This window comes from Cupressus sempervirens, chromosome 11 (genome assembly GCF_028749045.1).
Source record: "Cupressus sempervirens isolate cs-2001-9-10 chromosome 11, ASM2874904v1, whole genome shotgun sequence".
NCBI lineage: Eukaryota > Viridiplantae > Streptophyta > Pinopsida > Cupressales > Cupressaceae > Cupressus > Cupressus sempervirens.
The window spans coordinates 441,467,501-441,490,007 of NC_143128.1; the positions used below are offsets into that span (position 1 = coordinate 441,467,501).

General features: G+C 35.9%; 1 protein-coding gene across 4 annotated transcripts in view; it reads right to left on the reverse strand.

The window, feature by feature from the left end:
* LOC149530314 (FACT complex subunit SSRP1-like) overlaps positions 1-22,507 on the reverse strand; it is a 259,070-nt gene that overhangs the window by 141,975 nt on the left and 94,588 nt on the right. For all 4 annotated transcript variants that reach the window (XM_089808476.1, XM_089808475.1, XM_089808477.1 and 1 more), the window contains one exon: positions 6,279-6,415. In XM_089808476.1, coding sequence (XP_089664602.1) covers positions 6,279-6,415 — 137 coding nt within the window. The remainder of the gene's footprint in view (positions 1-6,278; positions 6,416-22,507) is intronic.

Here is a 22,507-nt window from a genome sequence, read left to right on the forward strand (position 1 = left end):
ATGTTCACATCTCTTCCTTCACTCTAATAAATGATACCTTCTCTTCATATGCCATTCTTCACAAAAATGGAGACTAAAATTGGGCTCCATCACTATGAACAAACTATCTCTCCCTACTTTTAATGGCAACTAGTAAAACATTTGTGAGAGCTTGGATTCACAAGTTAGACACCTACCTAACACTTAAGCCCATGTCAGAGACAGAAGCTATTAGATTCGCTATGATGCATTTATAGGGTGCGGCATAGGATTGGTAGCATCGTGCGCTGGTCACCCAGGATCATGGTCTCATCACATCTTATGAGACTTTCAGCTCTAAGCTGATCACTCGCTTTGACAGGAAGGATATAGAGGTCTATTACAGGGATTTGGCACAATTACAACAAGGTGGATCTCACGATAGATTCATTGACGAGTTTTACGAGATTTCGGTGAGGTTCCAGATATGTCAAAACAGTGTAAGGTAATGTTGTTTACCCAGGGTTTACAAGATAGATATAGAGGTTTGGTTAAGCTACTAAGCCAAACACTTTGAATGATGCCATTAAGATCGCACATGATCTAGAGTAACCCTCTTTGATACTACAGCCTCCTAAGAAATAGTATAAGGGGTCCACTTCATTCCAAAAGAACAAGAACCAGCATGAGGCTGCATCTCCCAGGATGGACTTTGAGACACAAAATGAACTCAAGAGGAAAAAGCTATGCTTCACTTGTAGAGAGCCATAGACACCGGGTCATAGATGCCTCGGCAAAGGCAAAATACATTATATCAAGGTACTTTTAGAAGAGGAGGATGAGCAGCAGGAGGGCAGCGATGAGGAAGATGAGAAACGGCCACCTAGAAAGAGAAAGAGGGAATACATTTAGCGACAGCCTCCTATCATAGCTTCCCTTTCCAACGATCCCAAAGGGCATCCTTTTTGTTTGAAGGGAATCGTTAGAGGACAGCGTATGATATGTCTTTTGGATACAGGCACATCATATAACTTCGTTAGCACATATTTGGTTACGAAGAGGAAATTACAGAGTGATGACATACCCGAATTCGAGGTTAGAGTGGTTGGAGGAGAGAGATTGAGATGCACAGGTAAAGTGTCAGGCCTTCTAATTCATTTTCACGATTTCCTTCTTGAGGCAGATTTTTATGTGGTCAATTTGGATGAACTAGACGCCATGTTGGGGAGACAGTGGTTACAAACCATTGGCAAATACACAGTTGATCATGATAAGATGTAGCTAGAGTTCTTACAGGATGATCAACAGGTGATCCTCAAGGCTATGCTAAAGGGTGGACCCAGGTTGATTTCAGCCCACAGGATGGAGGCTATTATGAAGCATGATGACATGGAGTGGGCAGCACACTGCTTCATTTCCTCTAAGGCTACCTTAGACTCGAGACATCAATTTCATATCAACATTCAGCCAATGTTGGATAAGCACAAGAGGATTTTTTAGGACATGCCTCTGGGCATTCCCCCAGACAAAGGATTTGAGCATATCATTGAGCTAGAGGAGGGTGCGAAACTTGTCATCACTACAACCTATCGTCATCCCAAGCACTATAAAGACGAGATAGAAAAGATGATTAAGGAACTTTTAGACATTCAACACATTAGACCTAGCTCCAGTTCCTTCGCTTCTTCAATCGTATTGGTGAAGAAGGACGGCACTCTTAGCATGTGTATTGATTAACGCGTTCTCAACAAGAGGACCATCAAGAACAGGTACCCTATCCCTCGCATTGATTAGTTACTGGATGAGCTACATGAGGCAATTTAATTCTCGAAGATTGACCTTAGATTGGGATACCATCAAATACAGATTCGCAAAGAGGATGTGCATAAAACAACTTTCAGATGTCACTATGCGTACTACGAGTTCTTGGTTATGCCATTTGGACTCGCTAATGTGCCATCTACTTTTCAGTCATGCATGTACCATATTTTTTAGAAAACAGTTGCAAAAGAGTGTGTTAGTATTTTTATGACATCTTGGTTTTCAGCAGAACTTGGGAGGAGCACCTACAACATTTAGATGAGGTACTTAATATTATAAGGAGCACTCATTATTTGCGAAAGAGTCAAAATGTGACTTCAGATTAATTGAGATTTCGTACCTTGGTCACGTGATTGGTGTAAACGGGGTAAAGGTACACCAAGAAAAGGTTCGAGCAATCCTAGATTGGTCACCCCTGAGGAACATATCGGATTTTAGGGCTTTTCTAGGTCTTTACTCTTATTACAAGAGGTTCGGTAGAGGTTTTTCACAGACAACAACTCCCCCCACTGATCTCACAAGGAAAGGGGCTTTTAGGTGGACAATTGATGCAGAGGTGACCTTTGATAAGCTCAAGCAGGTGATGAGCACATGCCCAATCTTGGCATTGCCCAATTTCTCTTGGTTGTTTGTACTAGATTGTGATGCTTCTAGGAGCGGGATTGGTGCAATTCTCATGCAGGATAGGCATCCAATCGCTTATGAAAGCAGGAAGCTCAAGCATGGTGAGAGACTATACTCCACCTACGACAAGGAAATGTTGGCCAATATACATGCTTTAGCCAAGTTTAGACAGTACTTGGTAGGTGGCCGATTTACAATTAGGATAGATCACAATAGTTTGCCCTACTTCTTAGAACAAAAGGATCTAAATGAAAGGCAACAAAAGTGGATCAAAAAGATTCAGGCCTATGATTTTGAAATCGTGTATGTCAAGGGAAAGAACAATGTAGTGGTTGATGCGCTTTCCAAGAGACCTTCAGTGGTAGAATATTGTGTTATTTCCAAGATATCGGCAGATTCAAAATCCTAGTTGTTGGTTGAATATTCTACGAAATACTCAAACATGTCAAATTATGGATGGACAGCTTCAGGACAGCAAGTACAAGGTAATCGTCTAATCGATGATGTGAGTTTTTTATGAGGATAGGATCTACCTCGTACCAGGATCTAAACTCCAGGGTAAGATTATGGAAACTCTTCGTGATGCACCATCAGCAGGACACCCAAATTTTTTCAAAAGCTATAGACAGGTGAGGGAAAGGTTTTCATGGAAGGGCCTCAAGGACAATGTCCTCCAGCATATTAGAGAATGTCTGACTTGTCAACAAAATAGGTCAGAGAAAGAGTTTTCAGCTAGGTTATTACAACCTCTTCCTATTCCAGTGCAGAAAAGGAAGAAAATCTCCATGGACTTTATTATAGGATTGTCGAATGTGTAGGAAAGAGATTCCATTTTTGTAGGGGTGGGCACATTGATGAAATTCGCTCATTTCTTTGCCATAGCAATAGATTGGTCAACCTCTCAAGTAGCTGAGTTATTCTTTCAAGAGGTTTTTCATCTACATGGTCTTCCTCAGACTATTGTGAGTGACAGGGATAGCATGTTTCTCAACACTTTTTGGCAAGAACTATTTAGATTGACAGGTACGAAGTTGACACCCAGTACGAATTACCACCCCCAAACAGACGAGTAGACAAAGATAGTAAACAAATGGGTGGAGGGTTATCACCGGAGCTATGTAGCAAGGCAACAGAGGGCTTGGGTTAAGCTGTTATACCTAGGGGAGTATTGCTACAACTCCTCCTACCACATGTCCATGTAGATGACTCCATTTCGAGCTCTCTATGGCAATGAACCTCTATTGTTTGTAGATCTAGCTTTGCAGGGCAACGGGCCACCACTAGCTGAGGATTGGATACAGGATGAGCAGGACATTCTCAAATCCCTTCGGAAGAACATTCTACAGGCTCAAAATCAGCAAAAGATGTACGCTGACAGCTGCTAGACAGAGCAAAGTTTTGAGTTGGGGTACATGGTTTATCTTCGACTCTAACCGTATAGACAAAGTTCATTGAAGAAGAGTGGGTCTCAAAAACTCCAGCCTAAAGTTTTTAGTCCCTATCGCATTACTCAGAGATTTGAGGTCACTTATGAGCTGGACTTTCCAAATGATAGCAAGATTCATAACATTTTCCATGTTTCTTGTCTCAAGAAAGTGATTGGTCAGCATGTAGTGCCCTCCATTGGATTGCCTCCACTTGATGAGGAAGGGAAGCTAGTATTAGTTCCAACTGAGGTGATAGAGGTCAGAGAAAGGAAGCTGCGTAACAAGTCCATCAATGAATATCTAATAGCTAGAAGGTTTTTCCATATGAAGATGCCACTTGGCAAAGTGAATCAATCCTGCAGCATCTAGCATTGAGATTGCTTGAGGGCAAGCAATCCTAGGAAGGGAGCACAGTAATGTCCCCTTCTCCATGCTAGACCTATTGGCACCTAGTTGGTCTATCTTTCCATCCGGATAGGCTAAAAGCATTTGTTTTAGGATGCTAGCCACTCACAGAAGTCTTTTGGTTTCAGTAGAGGAGATATTTAAGTGGGAAATTCTAAGGTTAAAGTCACGTTGCTTTATTAAGTTGATTTATAAAGTACATTATTATTTAAGGTCACTTTATGACAAATGACTTAAATGACTAAAAGACAAAATAGTGTTTTATCCCACACTGCTAAGTTGTACGCATCTCCCCTCGCTGCGAGGTTATATAAGAAAGCAGTTGCATTGGGATTGACAACATGAAATGTTATGTTATTCAAAATTCCAAAAAGGTTGCTTTAATGTAACTTGGCTATTTCTTGAGGACGAAACACCTTGAGAAAAGAGTGAGATTGGATGCAAACCCAGTGACATACTTCATTCTGGACTAAGGATTCGGATTGCTACATTGGGCATCTGAAGTGAATTTGGAGACTCAACCGCAGGAGGAAGGAATTAGGTAACTGAAGATAGTCGTCTATGCTAGCAACGTACAGGCATAACAGCAAGCATGAGCTAGTTGGCAGGCAAGAGAGTGATGTTTCATAGGCGAGAACAAGGTAAGACTTAGCGTGGACCCAGCGGTCCATTCTCACAAGTCTCTGTCATAGTCTACTCCTCCTAAGCAGTATTCAACAGTAGGTATTAACGTACGAGATTGGAAGCAGTTGGCACTATATGCTCCTCCCACAGTAGACACACCGCATGGAACTCCCTCACGATGGAGATAACAGGCAATGGATGGTGAAAGGAACAGTATACGTGGGCTGGAGATGACTGCAGGAAAGCTCCAGAGGGTCTAACAGTGACCTCTTACGGCAACATCCAAGCCAAACTCTCCTTCAACTGTTGACATTCTCCAGTTGGAAACCGGGTCTGTATGTGATCATCGTTCATCCCCTAGCAGTTATGTATGTATTATGCGGCCTCCTAATGCATAGTTGTTCTCTTTGTTTGGAAAAATACAATATTTGATTAATCTCCTCAGCTCGTTTGTATTGCAATCTTTATTTACTTATGCACCATTAAATGAGAGTTTTGAAACCATTGAATCCAATTGCTGAGCGGCCATCATCCATTTGTAAAAACAATAGTTAATCTGCACTACAGTGATACCGTTAACTTACCATAGTCAGGTGTCTCTCAGCTGTTTGCTAAAATGTTGATCAAACTATCAATTTCTATAGTGAAAGTATAAAGAAGAATATTGCAATTGTATGACAGTAGTAACCTTGCTTAAGGTCTTTATTTGCATGACAACTGTTTGACAAAATTACCACTAGCCAAAGTTCAATTTATCTGATCAGAACCAGCAGGGTTTTTTACAGTTGCATCATATTTTGTTGTTTCTGTGCTTTTCTTCTTTTGCCACTGCTTCTGGATTCCATTTGCTCTCTCACAAAATAATTATTTATTGATCAAGGCAGCTAGTCCTGTACTACAGTGTGGAATGATTTAGTGTCATTTGGTTACAAACATGGTTTTTCAAGGATACTTCTAAAATAGAGTCAAAAAACAACCTATAGTAGCATATCTTGTAATTTATTGACTTACAACATGGTAAGGGTGAACTTAAACATGAATAGAGTGCCCCATTAAAAAGAAAGAGAAAAACACCTAGATCCTATCAGAAAAATAAGTATACATTTTGATTTAACTATTGTTTTTCCATTAGAAATGAAGATTCTCGTGAGGATACCAGAACTATTAGAAACTAATGTCTCATAATTTTGTAGCACGCTTACACAGCAAAGTCTTTGTCAATGAGTTAAAGGCTTGAAAAACTGCAACAAAGGTGGGAAGGCATCATGCTAAGATATATTTTAATGCACCTATTTGCATGCTACAATTTAAAACCTGCCAACAAAACTTGTTCTCTCCCCACTTAACAGGAAAATAAACTAGATTCAATCATTGTGAAAAAAAAGATTAAATAGATAAATATGGTAAAGCCATATTAACCTCATTGGCTCCTGTTGTATCATCCACGTGGAATTCCAAGACAACATCATTCTTTCCTTGAAGTTGTGTTTGTGATACATCTGCCAGGGACAACTCAAAAGCCTGTCTTGAACCAACCATAAATGTAAGCATGTTTCCTGCAACATAAACAATAATAGCCAATAGGAAGCAATCAACCAAATTTTCATGCAAAAAAATTGATTTAAAAAGAGTTTGAAACCAAGAATGAAGGACCAATCGGATATGAAAATAGCAAATAGAAAAAGTAAGTAATTATAACTGCTTAAGGAATGGAGCATTAAATTCCATTCTGCTTTTATGAGGGACCCAAATTGACTTCAAGGTATTTGAAGGGATTTGGAAAGGAATGAGTCTTCAATCTCAAAGTGTTTCCACTTACATTTTCATCAATTTCATGATACATTTCTCATCCTTGGACTATTTTTGTTGTTCCAAATCAATCTCTCGTTTACTAAAACATCTCTTAACTCAACATCTTTGAATACATTTTATTTGTCATCCTGTTAAGATTGTAGAAGAAGGTAAGATTAAGGGTCATGAATTTTGAGACCAAGCTTTGTGTAGTCATACCTTGTGTGAGTAGGCATGCAAAATGCAGAAATTCTAGGATACATTGAATTGAAACTCCAATGCCATAGGAATATAATGTAAGTTCACACTTTGATATCACTTGTCATGAAAGATATGTCGCCATTGATTCAGGTCCTAGGGTTTGCATATACAATTACTGGAACTGTTTCAAATGCATTTTAACTTACGGAAGTAGAAAACAAAGAGTGCAAATATCAAAAGGGAGTGTAAGAGAATACATGAGCAAATTGACACCATGCTACAACTGTAATTGCAAACTTGTATGATCATTTTTTTAAAAAGATTTAAGAGAAAGGATATATGTGGCAATATCAGTATGTGTATGTTTTCATAGTGCTCATTCATGCAAATTCATTAAATAGCTATTCATTAATGATAACCCTACAAATATCCGCTAATTTGTTGTTTTGCAAAAACTATACCGAATGTTTACTCATAGTAGAATTGGCACTGCTGGTTTTGTGAGGCATATAATAAGAGTAGTTAGGATTTCTCCATATGACTACATGTGCTGGGAAATTTTTGAAGCTTGTTGTGAAGACAACGCATGGTTTGGAGCATTGGAATTGTACTAAGAGATCATAGTGCCAGATTCTACTAGATTAGCAACATCACAAAAGAAAATATGATTGTTGGTCAAACTGTATTTGAGCACTAGTTGAACAAGATGACAGTCTTTTTTTGCAAGCTGCTAGTTCTTAATGCAAGCTTCCATCCAAGCTATCAATTGCTATCCTGCAAGCCGTCAGTTTCTAAGTTAGGAGCTTCTGCACATGCATGTTTTCAGCATTTTCAACGGGCAAAGATTTTCAATAAACTCACACTGTTTCTTCTTTTCACATTCTTAGATGATGGTGATAAAATTCTAGAGTGATACTCACACAATTGATGAAAGCAATCCATGCACAGTACATAAATTTTATCCTTTTCTCTTAACATGTCATAAGGTTTTTTAAATAAATAATAGTATAATCAAATCAGCCCCTTTCCACCTGCATATCCTTTTCACCCAAATCAGTCTCCAATAGCTATACCAAAAAAGGAAGGAAGAGGTTTTTAACATCTGAGCATGAATTTCAAATTTCAACTGCACAGAGATTTTCATAACATTAATGGAGATCCGAAAAGGATATATGTGGCATTGCAAATGAAAGAGGAAACTAAATCATACAGATATGTTGGAAACAATGATGCGATGCATACCATCATTTTATAAATGGGAGGTATTTATAGATTGTCAATAAGATGAAATGAAGGCCCTACAACAATGAGACATTTTCTTCAAAACAAAATGTTTTATAGTTGCATTATACAGAATGGAATTATATAAGGATTTTGTAGAATGGAGGCATGAATGAATAAGACTTGATCTTACTATCCATTATCTGGATATCCTTCAAGGGGGGTGAACCTCCAAAAGTCTTCAATAAGAACATAATTAACAAGAAGACAAAAATAAACTAACCATTGCCTCCTATTTACACTATACCTGGCCACAAATTCCATCAAGGCTAGTTAGGTTAGCCACCAATTGGCTGCACATATCTCCACGCACACTATAGGTTAAAGGCATAATCTCTAGATGCTATTGTTCTCAATGTTGATAATCTCTAGATGCCTTTGAAAAATCATTTAATTTCCCACGTCACATCTTCGTTAGCTAGATTTTTCCACTTGATTAGATACTCTGTAATCATCCTCATCTGCAACTAGGTGTTTACAAGATTCCCTCTGTAATCACCTAAAAATGGTCATCTAGACTATTAGCCCCCTTCTCAGCATTTTGGCTAATTTAATTTAATCACTTACCTAAGCCAAATTGCTAATAATCAATTTATTTGATTATAACCTATAGTTTGACTATGCTATCCTAAGTTCATTATTTGATTGAAAGAACATGTCCCCTTTTAATTAAATAAAAGACCCCATGCTTCTAACCCACTTAAAGTGCACACATAAAGTTCTTTTTCTATTTTGCAATTAAAAGAAAAGGCTTTGTGACTTTTGTCTTATATGACAAATCAACTTATATTCTATTGGTTGACTTGTGTGTGCACATGGATCACACTTATTTTCAAATTCCACCGTTGATCATCCACAATCTTCATCTTGATCTCTACCGTCCGTACAACTTTAAAAGGGAGAGAGCTTTTCCCCTCAATCCATCCTCATTTTGAATATTGTTATGCTGCAGGTTTTCTAACAGGTTTCTTTGGAGCTTTGTGGAGAACTTCTCTTTCTTGTCTACATTCTCTCATCCATGGCATTCTAGCTTAGCTTAGCTTTCATTTTTACATGTAGCTTAAATCATATAATCTAATAGTTGGATTGTAACACTCTCATCCATGCTTAGGATAGCTGCACTTTTCATATTCATTCTAGCTTAATCTTTATTTGCATTGCATCCTTGAGGAACTCCTTGGGACATTTGCATTCTTGCATCTTCTCTTTGGAACCTCCCATTGCATAGTTTACTAGCAAGAAGAGTATCTCTAAAGCTCATTTGAGAGTCTTCTTATTCTTGAAATATACTCTCTTGCACTCCATGGATAGGGAGCTCTAAGCCGGCATCCAAGCATTCCAACTCATGGAATTGTTTGGATAGAAAGGTTTAGAGTGGGACACTTTCGAGTGTACACCCTCGAGTTACAAAATGATTATACCCTCCTCATCAAGCTCTTTGAAATTCTCTGTGTTAAAATTTTACATTGGTTATTTTGCCACTTGGTTCCATTATAACTCTTTGCTTTGTTTTCCTAGAGACCAAAAAGTGCCTCTTGCTGTTGTTGCAAGTGTTCTTCCATTGATGTGACCTTTTGGTGTACCTTCAAAGAAGAAGTGATGGATCATGGATCGTTCTAGGCTAATAATTGAATGACCTGATCCTAGTATCCTTGGGTACTAGACTCTTTGGTATTTCTTCAAATAGTGGTAGAGCATGGAAAGATATCATTAGCTTAGGCATTTCTTCTCCTTCCCCTCCTCCAATTTCCTCCTCTTCTTTTCCTTCTCCTCCTCCTCCTCGCTTCTTCAACAATACTCATTTCCTTTGATCTGATAATTCAACTGTAGTAGCTGTCCAAAAGATCATCAGCATTATATGCTGTAACTTTTTCTTTGAGAATATACCGTGTGACAGCTCATACCTCATTTTTCTTCTAGTCCCATAAAATACAATACCATATGAATTAATCTTGTTCCAAATATATTGATGCCATCGCCACCTTCTTTTGACATACAACATGATTCTTACAATTGGTTGGATTCTTACCCATCAAACTAGCACATAGCCATCTTTGGCATTAAGTGCCCAGAGCTGGCTATCATTGTATTTGGCTGATAGCTGTTAAAACTATACCTTTCGATTCTCATACAGTCTGATTGTGTAGATCACACATTCCTCTTAGAGCATATAAAACAATTGTTACAGCTATTAATACATTGCCCTTTGAATAGGCACGATCGGCAGTCCTTTTAGGGTGACTATAAGTTAGCATTAGAAACATTAACAATTAGTTATGTTTACTGTTAAATTAATCTCCTTTCTAGGTGCCAATTATGAGGAGTCTTTGTGGGCTGACCTAGATAGGGTCGTGTCCCTTTAAGGGACATGCCCTTTGGTTCTTATATATATGGAGGGTATTGTTGTAGTTAAAGGACACACATTAAAATTACGAGTCTGCTCCTTTAAGCAACTCTGCCTCAAATAGATTCTTACTGTAATAAATACATTTTCAAAAAGTCAATTAAAATTATCATCTCCTTTCAAGGTCTGATATTAAAGAAGATCAGAACAGCAAATCTAAGAAGGTTTTATCTCAGATCTGATATTCAGAATTTGCAAAATATTTACATAGTATCAGAGCTATGGTAGTCAAACCTAGGCTCTACAAATTAAATTATCAGACTTGATATCTAGCATCACTCTTCTATCTTCAATGGTATACACAATCAAACCCGAGGACAAGTTTGATGAAAAAGAACATTTTGAGGCTTGGAAATTCAAAATCATGATGATTCTTGAAAAAAAAATGTAAAACAATTTATTGACTCAGCATCCAAACAACCTATTGTTGAACCTCATAAAACAATTTCGTGTAAAGGGAATAGGAAAGACATACAGATCACATTAAATGGAGTGAAATATGAGATAGTATTCATGCTAACGAAGCATCAAACAGCATTTGGTATGAGGTTAACAATGCAACCAAAGTTCTTGCACTAAAAAGACAACTTAATCATATACAAATAAAGAAGGGAGAATCGATATATAATTACTTCCTAAGAGTTTCTAGTCTAAGAGATGAACTTGCAAGTATAGGAACCATAATTAGTGACATGGAACTGACGCTAATGGCTATAGATGGATTATGAGATTCATGAGAAACATTTGCAAAAGCAATAAGTGTCAGAGACAATCATTGTAATGTCCCCTTTCTAGCATTCATAGCATGATGTTGTCGTTAGCCTATTTCCCCACAGTCCCGTAGGCTAACTAGGACATTAAAGGGGCTTAGAGGCCATTTGGCCTAGACAGTTTCAGTTGCAGGTCTTTCTGAGGGGTTTTGAGGCAACTTTGGGCATACTTACTATTTATAGTAAGTCATCTTGGACATGGTCGGACATTCAGTCACAGTGGTATGTCAATAGTAATTGTTTAAAATCGACAGGAAGACTTATTTATCATTGATAAGATTTGTTATGCATTGATAAAGCCATTTTATAAAGTTAAATTTAAATATTTAACTTTATTAATGCATAGACTATAGTTTGTGGGAAATATTTAAATTAAAAGAGTTCCCTTTATTTTTATAGCACATTGGAGACATAAGGTACATAAAGGGAGTTATGTTTTATCCCACATTGAGAAAACGAAGGATTGAGCTCTTGTGAGAACACTATAAAAGAAATGGAAGAGCTTTTCTTTCGTATGCTTGGATGAAGATTAATGTTATGTTGCTGGATATCTGATTATCGGGCTTGGAGGACGGAATCCCTCTTTGCTAGCATTCTCTTCGCTGTTGAAAGACACAGTCAGGAGGATCAAGGGTCTTTTCACTTCAGGAAACACACTGGGTTTCATTTGGGGCGTTTGCATAAAGAAATTTACAAGGGTTTGAGGTGCAGATCTGAAGTTAGTTATTGCTATAGTGCTGCATGAACAGTATTTTGCTACAGTACGGCGTGAACAGTGTTGGTATCAAGTCTACTTGTTTTTCCGGCTGATTAGAAGTTTGGAGGGCTGGCCGACTACATCTGCAAAATACTACGGCAACTAATTCCAGGTTTCTTCTATCAAATTTTGATATTTTGCATAATTATTGTTGGATACAAGTCTGAATAGTTGTTGCAGCCTTTAAGGCAGCTGTAAGTGCACATCTACATTTAAAAATCACCCTTTATTAGCAAATTGAAAGAGTTTCCAGATTTTTTCATATACTATTGAATGTGTGCCAAGTGTTTGTGAAAATGTTATGATGTGTATTATGCATTTTAATGTCACTTCATAGTTGTTCGTAAATCTACTCATTGGAAAGCAATTTATTGAGGAAATCAGCTTTATGAGTTTGCATACAAAGTGTTTGACAATATTCCTTAAGTTAAGTTTCTGCAAGTCAAAGTTCAAATCAGGGGAGGATATTACAATCATCCTAATTTCAATAGACTTAAAGCAAATTGTCTTCAGGAAGAATCCAACAAACTTAAGAAAGGGGGAAAGTTGAAAACTGAAGATGAAGGACTTCATGATTTTAACACAAATTCCTCTCAAGGCAAGAAGAAGTACTTCAAGAAGAAAAAGGGTAATCCGACAAACCTAAGAAAGATCTATCCAAAATAAAATGTTTCAAATGCAAAAAATTTGGACACTACAGATCTAATTGCCCTGAGAATTCTAAACATCAAGAAAATTGTACAAATATTAATAGTAAAGAAGATAACTATGATCCTAAGAATCGTGTACTGTATTCGGCACTATCAAATGAAGTCTCAAGTAAAGCATGGGTGATTGATAGTGGATCATCTCGACATATTACAGGATACAAAGAAGCACTAGACTCTATATCAGAAAAGGTTAATGGCAAAGTCACCATCGGTGATAATTCAGCGCACTCCGTCAAAGAAATTGGAAACTGCACCTTGAAACTAAAGTCGGGCAGTTCTCTTCTTCTCAAGGGAGTACTCTATGTATAAGGAATAAAAAGGAATCTAATCTTTGTTACAGCACTTGAAGATGATGGACATAATGTTGCATTCATGGACAGTATAGTCATAACCTGGGCTAAGAACTCCTCAATTAAGAAAGCAAAATTGATTGATCAAAGAAAAGGGTATTTGTATGAATTAAATTCAGAACCTAGTCGACCTATTCAAGCCTTAATTCATGAAGCTAAGAATATAAATGAAATATGGCACAGAAGGTTAAGACATCTAAATTTCAAAACTTTATCAACTATGGAGAAGATGGTTACTGGTTTACCTAAACTAAATAAAGATTAGTCAAACGTATGCAAAGGATGCGCTTTGGGTAAGAACACCAAAAGTCCATTTTATGATAGCACTAGACAAACTAACAATGTTTTGAAATTAATCAACTCCAATTTATGTGGACTTATGTTTGTTCCTTCTCTTGGAGGATTATGGTACTATATACTTTTTATAGATGACTTCTCTAGGAAAACATGGATTTACTTCTTAAAATGCAAAGAATCTGAAAAAATCATAAAGAGATTTAAAGAATTTAAAACCTTAATTGAAAACTTATCAGGGCAAAAAAATAAAACTCTTAGAACTGATAATGGAGGGGAATACACCTCAGATTTGTTTAAAAGGTTTTGTAAAGAAACAGGAATTAAGAGGGAGTATATCGTTCCTTATAACCCACAACAAAACGAGGTACCAAAAAAGAAGAATAAAAACAATTATAGAAGCTGCAAGAGCTATGATATTTGATCAAAATCTAGAATATTATCTTTGGGCAGAAGCCTCTTGTATTGTTGTTGTCTATATTTAAAACAGAAGTCCTCACTCCTACCTTAAATATAGAACTCCTAAAAAAGTCTTTACTAAGGTTAAACCCAATACAAGTCATTTTAGACTTTTGGGTGCCCAGTATATATATACATGTTCCAAAAGGAAAGAGAACTAAGTTAGAACCCTCCGGGAGGAAAGGTTTATTTGTAAGGTACAGTAAAACATTGTTACATCCCAAATTTTGCCCTAAATTTTAAGTTGAACATAGCCATTGTTTTAACGAAACAATATCATGTGAAATTGAGTTAGTTAATTATAACCATTGTTTATTTCTTCATATCATGTGAAAATGAGTTAGTTAATTCTAGCCGTTGATTATTTCTTCATGATCGTGTGAAATTGAGTTAGTTAATTATAGTTGTTGCATCAATTTATTTATCATAGGAAAGTAAGTTAGTTAATTATAGCCATTGTATCAATTTATTCATGATCATGTGAAAGTAAGTTAGTTAATTATAGCCGTTGTATATTCGATGAACATGTAGAGTTAGTCACTCTGACATTGATGAAATCCTTAACGGTCACTTGATGATTTTCAATTAGTAATTTTTAAATCTTGAATTGATGTCTTGGCGAGAATGTTGTTTTGAATGATTATAGGAAGAAGACTGAAGAGAGAGGGAAAAAATTGTTAAACGGGGTCATCGGAAGGGGATGGTCGAATAAGTTCAGTCATCAGAATCGACAAGTTTGACCTAACACTATATTGGCAAGGTTACTAGGACTTGGCAACATTTTCATGGTGGAACCACATGAGCTATAAGAACATTATAATAAATAAAGTAAAATAAAAATAAAATCCTACCTTTAAAAGACTTATCAAATATTACTATCTAATAATTATTTTACATTCCCAAATACGAACATATATAAATAATAATAAGATGACACCAACACATTATAAATAATAATCCAATGATGCCACCTTATCATTACGTACACATAAGTGTAGATGAGAAAATATAATAATAATAAAATGATAATAACTTTAAAACTTTTCATCTTCTTTCTTTCTTTCCCTCCTTTCTTTATATCTTTTAAGTCGCTTTGAATGGTTTCGAATGGTTTCTTGTAACGTATGGAAGCCGTAGAGTCAAGCTCTTGTTTATTTCTTTGATTCCCATAATCGTATCACACATTCGCCTATTTTCCTTCAACCTTCCAAGCCATTGCCTCCAGTGACCCAAAGGTGACAGAGCTCTCAAAATTGAACACATTTACGCCTGAACTTTCCTTATCACACTTGCCGTGGATCACAAACTAGAAATCAAGGATTCAACCAAGCGCAAGTCAACCAAAATCATTTAGAGGAGTCACGTAAGGCACCTGTTGCAACTTGTTTTTACTTTCTTTAATTGTCAAGTTCGATGAATAGAAAACCAATTTTATATATTTGCTCTAAGTTCCGCCAGTTCTCAGTTCTCCATTTCATATTGTAACAACAATAGTAAGGAGATTATAATACCGATCCAAGTCATGATAACAAATAGTTCCATTTGAATGCAAAGAATGATAGGTAGAAATAGATAGATATTTACATTTGTTTTCTGAATCATATAATGGAAACCCTGCCATGTAGTCTAACAAATAAGTTTAAATCCAAATACTTCCTATCATGTTTCATAATGGTGTATAGAATATCTTAAATCAGATCACCAATGAATTCACCAAGCAATGATGCTAGAATATGGTGAAGAAGGTGAAATGCTCTGCTGCAATTATAGTATGAAAGTACCTGGGAATCACCGGCTTGGAGGCCTGAATAAGGTGAGGAGGTGTAGAGAACCTACAAAATAAGGTTGACATCAGTATAAATGAAAATAACTTATTAAACATTACTTAAGCTCATGCATGTTCCACTTATGTAAGATGTTGTCAAGTTGAGTTGGTGGAGATCGGGTTTGTCAACCCACATTTTGGAATCCTTGGCCAGGGCGGAATTAGGCAGATTTGTCGAGCAAGTGATCTTTGTTAAATGTCCAGGCACTTTAGTTATTTTGGCAAATAACTATTGGGACTTCAACCCACCTGAATACTCTGATAGCTGGACTTATGAACATCCCAAGCCCAATCCCGAGGTAGGGAGGGTTGTTCATTTAAACTAGAATAAGTGGGGATAAATAATGGTTCGCGGTTGAGAGGTTAAGCCTATGTCAATGCTTCTCCTCTCACCAATGCCAGGGCTTGGACAACAAGTAAAAGAAGTTTCTCAAATTATACTATATGTTCTTTAACCCTCTGAATGTTTAGTTGTTTCATTTCAAGATGAAAGTCAATTACTTTACAAATAGTTGTTACTTAATTAGAAGTTAAATGTTCGCAATATCTCAATTTGTAATTAGATAGATATTTCATTTCGAGAACATTTGTTATTTAATTCCAGCTAGATATTTAGAAGTAATTTAATGATCGCAATACATAATTATCTCATTTTGTATTTTTAGATATTTCATTTCAAGAATATTTGTTACTTACTTTCAGCTGAATATATTGAATAGAGTTTTATTTCAGTTATAAACAGTTGACGGAAATCAATGTCATAGGAAATCAATTGATTCAAGATTAAAACTTGTTTAGCAAAATCAATATGTTACTAACATCTAAAGCATATAGGATTTTCATACCTAGTTAGAAAAATATTGAACTTAGTAGGGATGTAATTTTTCAAGAAGATTTAGCATTCAAAAGAGCCTAAGTTCTAAAGAATCCTCTCTATTACCTAATTCTGAAAGAAATACTGAATCTGAGTCTCAGAGGCAGAACATTGAAGAAATTGAAGATGAAATTCAAAATCTTAATCTTGAAGAAACTCAAAATTCTAAGCAAAGACCACTTTGGGCCATTAAGACAGTAGAGGAAGCCCAAGACTTCGCTGCACCATCCAGAACAATCAAAACAAGTAAAAGACCCAAAAGATTTTCAAGTTATACAGCAAACATGAATGATTTGTCTAAATCAGAACCAACCAATGTTTTAGATGCTATTAAATATTCAACTTGGAAGGGTACCATGATGGAAGAATACCAATCCCTTATGAAGAATGATGTTTGGTAAATTATTCCTAGACCTAAAGGAAAATGCGTTGTCTCTTCCAAGTGGATTTTTAAAATAAAGCATGTTGCTCATGGTAGCATTGAAAAATATAAAGCCAGATTTGTAGCCAAGGGATTCTCTCAAAAAGAAAGGATTGATTATGAAGAAACCTTTGCTCCTGTTGCCAAATACACATCTGTAAGAGTAGTCCTAGCTATTGCAGCATCGAAGGGATGGAAAGTACATCAAATGGATGTAAAAACAGCATTCCTAAATGGAAAGATTAAAGAAGAGGTATAACTGGAGCAACCTAAAGGATTTGAAACTCATGATCCCAAAGTTTTTGTTTGGAGGCTCAAGAAAGCTCTGTATGGGCTTAAACAGGCTCCAAGGACATGGTATGAAAGAATTGATGAGTATCTCACCGGCTTAGGATTCTTCAAAAATGAAGCCGATCCAAATCAATATTATAAAAGGGATAAAGATGATATGGTAATTTTGATACTATATCTTGATGATTTACTAATAGCAAGTGATGATCATCTCATAGATCAATGCAAGAGAGATTTAATTAGAGAATTCAAGATGAAAGATTTTGGACTCCATTATTTCCTAGGACTGCAAGTAAGGCTGAATTTAGACACCATTATACTTAATGAAGGGAAGTATACATTAGATATCTTGAAGAGATTTGGAATGTGGAACTGCAAGCCTATGTCTTCTCCAATGGAGACTAATCTACATAAACTTAAAAAAGCGGCAGTAGAATCACCTTTCATAGATTCTAATCTCTATAGACAGATGATTGAGTAAATACAAGACCTGATATTTGCTATGTCGTTAACACCTTAAGTCAATTTATGTGTGAGCTAAAGGAGATTCACCTAGTTGCAGTTAAACACATTATGAGATACTTACAAGGCACTCTTAACCTTGGGCTCAAATATTAGAAAGTTGACTTGGATTTACATGGATTCATAGACTCAGATTGGGGTGGATTAATATCAGCAATGATATCATGGATATGCAGGAAACATATTTCAGTAGCACAAAGTTCCACAAAAGCCGAATACATTGCAACAACGATGGCCTCTAGAGAAGTAGTTTGGCTTAAGAAGTTACTTGTGGGACTATTTGGTTAGGCCATGAATCCTACGATTATTCATTGTGATAATCAGAGTTCCATCAAGCTTTCTATGAATCCAATTTTCCATGACAAGTCCAAGCATAATGAAATTCCTTACCATTATGTTAGAGACATGGTAGATAAGAATACTGTAAAATTAGAATACATTTGTACTGCTAATCAGGCAACAGATATTCTTACAAAACCTCTCTCTCGAGTGAAGATAGATCACTTCAGGAAGACTTGGTATGGTTGAATTATAAAATTTTGTATTCTTTAAATTATTAATAAAATAATTTTATTGTCAGGGTATTGATTGTTATGGGCTCCACCATCTGTATTCATTATTTAAGAGGTGACGATCTATGAGATAATTAACACTTGTATGAAAGACAGTATGAGAGATGGCGATCTCTTAGATAATGTGTTGAATAGTAAAGAACTACTGTTAGATCTGGATGAGTTCAAGATCATTTGTGACACAAACATGAATCACAACTTTTGATAAAGGAAGAATTTATTCTTGATACTTTATTCTGTGTTCTAGTAGATCTTAACTCAGGATCATGTTGTGATATAGGATTACCAGTACTTATGAGTCACAACTTGGATAAATGAAGAATTTAATTATTCTTCAAGATATTATCCTATATGTTGTATTCATTGCAATACTCTTATCACTAGCATAAGTGATATGTCATATCACAAATATAGTAATATGACATAGGAGCATGTGTTCAATAATACCACGTGCTAAGAAGAAGATTCAAATAGATATAAAGTATCATTCTATGCTTATTCATCGTAATTGATGATGCTAGATATGTTATCTCTCGGTATGATTACCAAGTTAAGAGGGAGTGTTAAAACTATAACTTTCGATTCTCATACAGTCTGATTGTGCAGATCGCACATTCCTCTTATAGCATATAAAACCATTGTTAAGGCTATCAATAATTTAATACATTGCCCTTTGAATAGGCATGATTGGCGGTCCTTTTAGGGTGACTTTAACTTAGAATTAGAAACATTAACAATTAGTTACGTTTGTTGTTAAATTAATCTCCTTTCTAGGCACCGATTATGAGGAGTCTTTGTGGGCCAACCTAGATAGGGTCATGTCCCTTTAAGGGACATGCCCTTTGGTTATTATATATATGGAGGGTATATTTGTAGTTAAAGGACACACATTAAAATTACAAGTCTCCTCCTTTAAGCAACACTGCCTCAAATGGATTCTTGCTGTGATAAATACATTTTCAGAAAGTCAATCAATATTATCATCTCCTTTCAAGGTCTGACATTAAAGAAGATCAGAACAGCAAGTCTAAGAAGGTTTTTTCTCAGATCTGATATTCAGAATTTGCAGAATATTTAAAATAGCCCTACTTTACATTTAAGTCAAACCCAAAAGAATTATGTCCTGTAGAAGATACATTTTCAGATAAGTTTACTTGCAAAGACTTGTAGTGTGAACCCATTTGTTGGAAGTCTGTAGAACCCTTTAGAAGCTATTCGTCTGAACATTCCTTCACAAACTAATAACATAGCTACCCTTTCCTTTGTTCAACCACTATTGACAAAATTCCATCCATTATCTCTCTAGTCTCTTCCTTTATAGTATATTGAATGACTAAGGGATCCATCTCCTTTATTACTAGATCATCTTTGTTTAAGGTCTTAGAAAAGTGACTAGATTCTTTTCCTTGCTTGTTGAAGATGCTACCACACTGCAGAAAATTTGACAAAACAATTTCGCAATAAATTAAACAAAACAAATCTAGATTGTTGTTACTTGGGTTCAATGTCCCTTCTATGAAAAAATATCCCAGAAATCTAGCTAATTTGCAGTCTTGGTAATGAATACACTGACTTCTTCAAAATTTCTTCAATCTCAAATCTACTTTGTAGCAGCTTCGAGATATCCTTGAACAGCTCTCCGAATTACCAAAACGAAAAGAAATCAGCAGAGCACAAATTCCGTATTTCTTTAGCATGAAAATAATCAAAAAAATATGCCTTACGTTTTCAGGTTTCCTACAAATGTTACAAATTTATCTATCAGTAAAATTAACGTTATGGGGCACTTTCTGAAGGATAAACAGCCACTTGAGCCTTTTTAGGCTCAAGCATATTAGACAACAGAATTTTACATATCTTTTGCCATCGTTTATCAGTTAAATTCATATTCCAAATGTTATTAATGTAACAGCAGTTGATTTGTTGCTACATATTGTTTTATACAGAGTCTTTGTATTCACTATTTGCATGGCAATACAATCTACCCATTTAAGTGTTCTAAAACTGTCTAGTTCTTGTATACAGTCAGTGAGCAGCTGGAGAATTTTGCAGGTCTCCTTAAGGGTAGAATATGTCCTCCGAATTGAGGAGACAAATCATACCCATAGCTTAACAAGGCCCAAGTTTTAATCTGACCATTATTGAAGATATCATTGAAATGTTCGATCCCTTGCAAGGATCAACTTAGCCCTGTAATAATGCTAGGGGTTCCTTTATGATTAAGATTCCACCAAATAGATCTATAAGAGTACAGATGATTATCACTCTGTAGAATTCACCATTAATAACATTATGTTTTACCAGTTCTCCAGGCCTTCCATATACTTCTAAACACATTAGAACCTGCAGGAACTGCCGAGTATGCAAGTCAACAAATCATAAAAAGGAGACAATTTCGAGGTTTTCACTTGTTTAGGACCAGCAAGTTGTATGTTATTTCTCACAAGAAACTTCTATGGTTTGTCTCCTTCCAAAGCTTTTAAGGATCCATTTCACGGCAAGAGCTATTCCATGTTTTCTTAAATCATTTAATCCTAAACCACCTTGAGTCTTGTTGAGACAGTGTACTGTTCCTGTATTAAAGTAAACTTTATGGTGAGTTCAAAAAACAAATTAATGAAGTCATTTAATTATTATTTCCCAAATTCCAAAGTAAATACAAAGAGGGGATAATGAAGCAACCAAAAACGAGGAAGATGAAAAGGCAAAGTAGTGGGCAAGCCAAGAGTCTCCACACTGAGCTATAAAACAATGGAGACTCACTCGGGAATGTTTGGTTTCTTTTTATCTTATCTCATAAAATTTGGGAAGCTTTTCGCTTTTGGTTTGAGGAATTCGAGGATGGAAACCCTCAAAATTTCTAAGTGAATTGGATCAAAACCCAGTTTATCATAAGAGTGGATTCATTTGAGGATTCACCAGTATGCTTCATTCTCAGAATTTGGAGGTTGGTTGGAGAGCTCGCGGAAAGGGTTTTTCAGCCAAGTGTTTCAAATTCTTGAATTCTCTGTCAAAGACAAATGTGCAGGGCACTATAAGGTTGTTTAAGGATTTCATGGTTCTCATTTGACAAATATTAAATTTTTACTTAAGATATAATATATTTTTATTGGTGTCAATTATCATGAAATAATCTATTTGCAGGTTTATATGTTGGTATTATATATTTTCATGACGTCCACTTCGCAATATAAGGCTGATATAAATCGAGGTTGCATATAATTAAGCCGACATACTAAGCTGTGGATAGATAAAGTTCTCATTGTTGGGAAACATCTCTTTCTGGCACTTGGGTGGAAATTCTTAATCCAATAAAATTAATGAAATATTTTGGTCGGAAAGGTTTATATTTGATCTTTGGTACTGACAATATAGTTTTCTGTGGCAAATGATTCATTTCATAGTCAATTATCACTAACATAGCCAGACTTATTATTAATAGCTGAGACAGAAGTTAAAAGTTTGAAATGGGTCTACCTAGAAGTTGCAGGATTGAAAAACAGCTGCATACCACAAGTCAAAAATTAATTATTTGCTTGCAGGAGTCAATAAATGTCCCTTCCTTAAACACAAGTTTCAATAATCTCATGTGGCTATGTTGTGAGTAGGATACGGGAAAGAAAATGAAGATATCGACAAAATGGGCATCAAGCTATCGCATGGTTGAAGGTATGAGACTTCCATCTTATGATTGAAGACAATAAATAGCTATTCCTAAGGATATATGAATGCTTTGTTGAATCGGGTCCTATTACCAGCATGGAAGATTCAGAATCATTAAAATTTGGTGTGAAGTTTATGTACAAATACGTGGGGCTTCGGGTAATAAGCAATTTAATAATTATGTGTACAGCTGTGAATGAAAGGAATTGAACCATATATATGATACACTGTGGTCAATTTCAGTTGTTGGAGATGGGAAAGTCCATCTTCAGAAAAAACTGAAATATCCCAAACCAGATATTTACTAAATTTTCCTTTCAACAATATATTGTTGAAATAAAACATTGCAAATGTATTTCGGCACAATCGAAACCAGTAGAAATCCCCATGGATATTTAACCAACTTCTTAAATATAATAGTCAAACTCAACATAGACAGATATAATAAGATACAACAATAAAA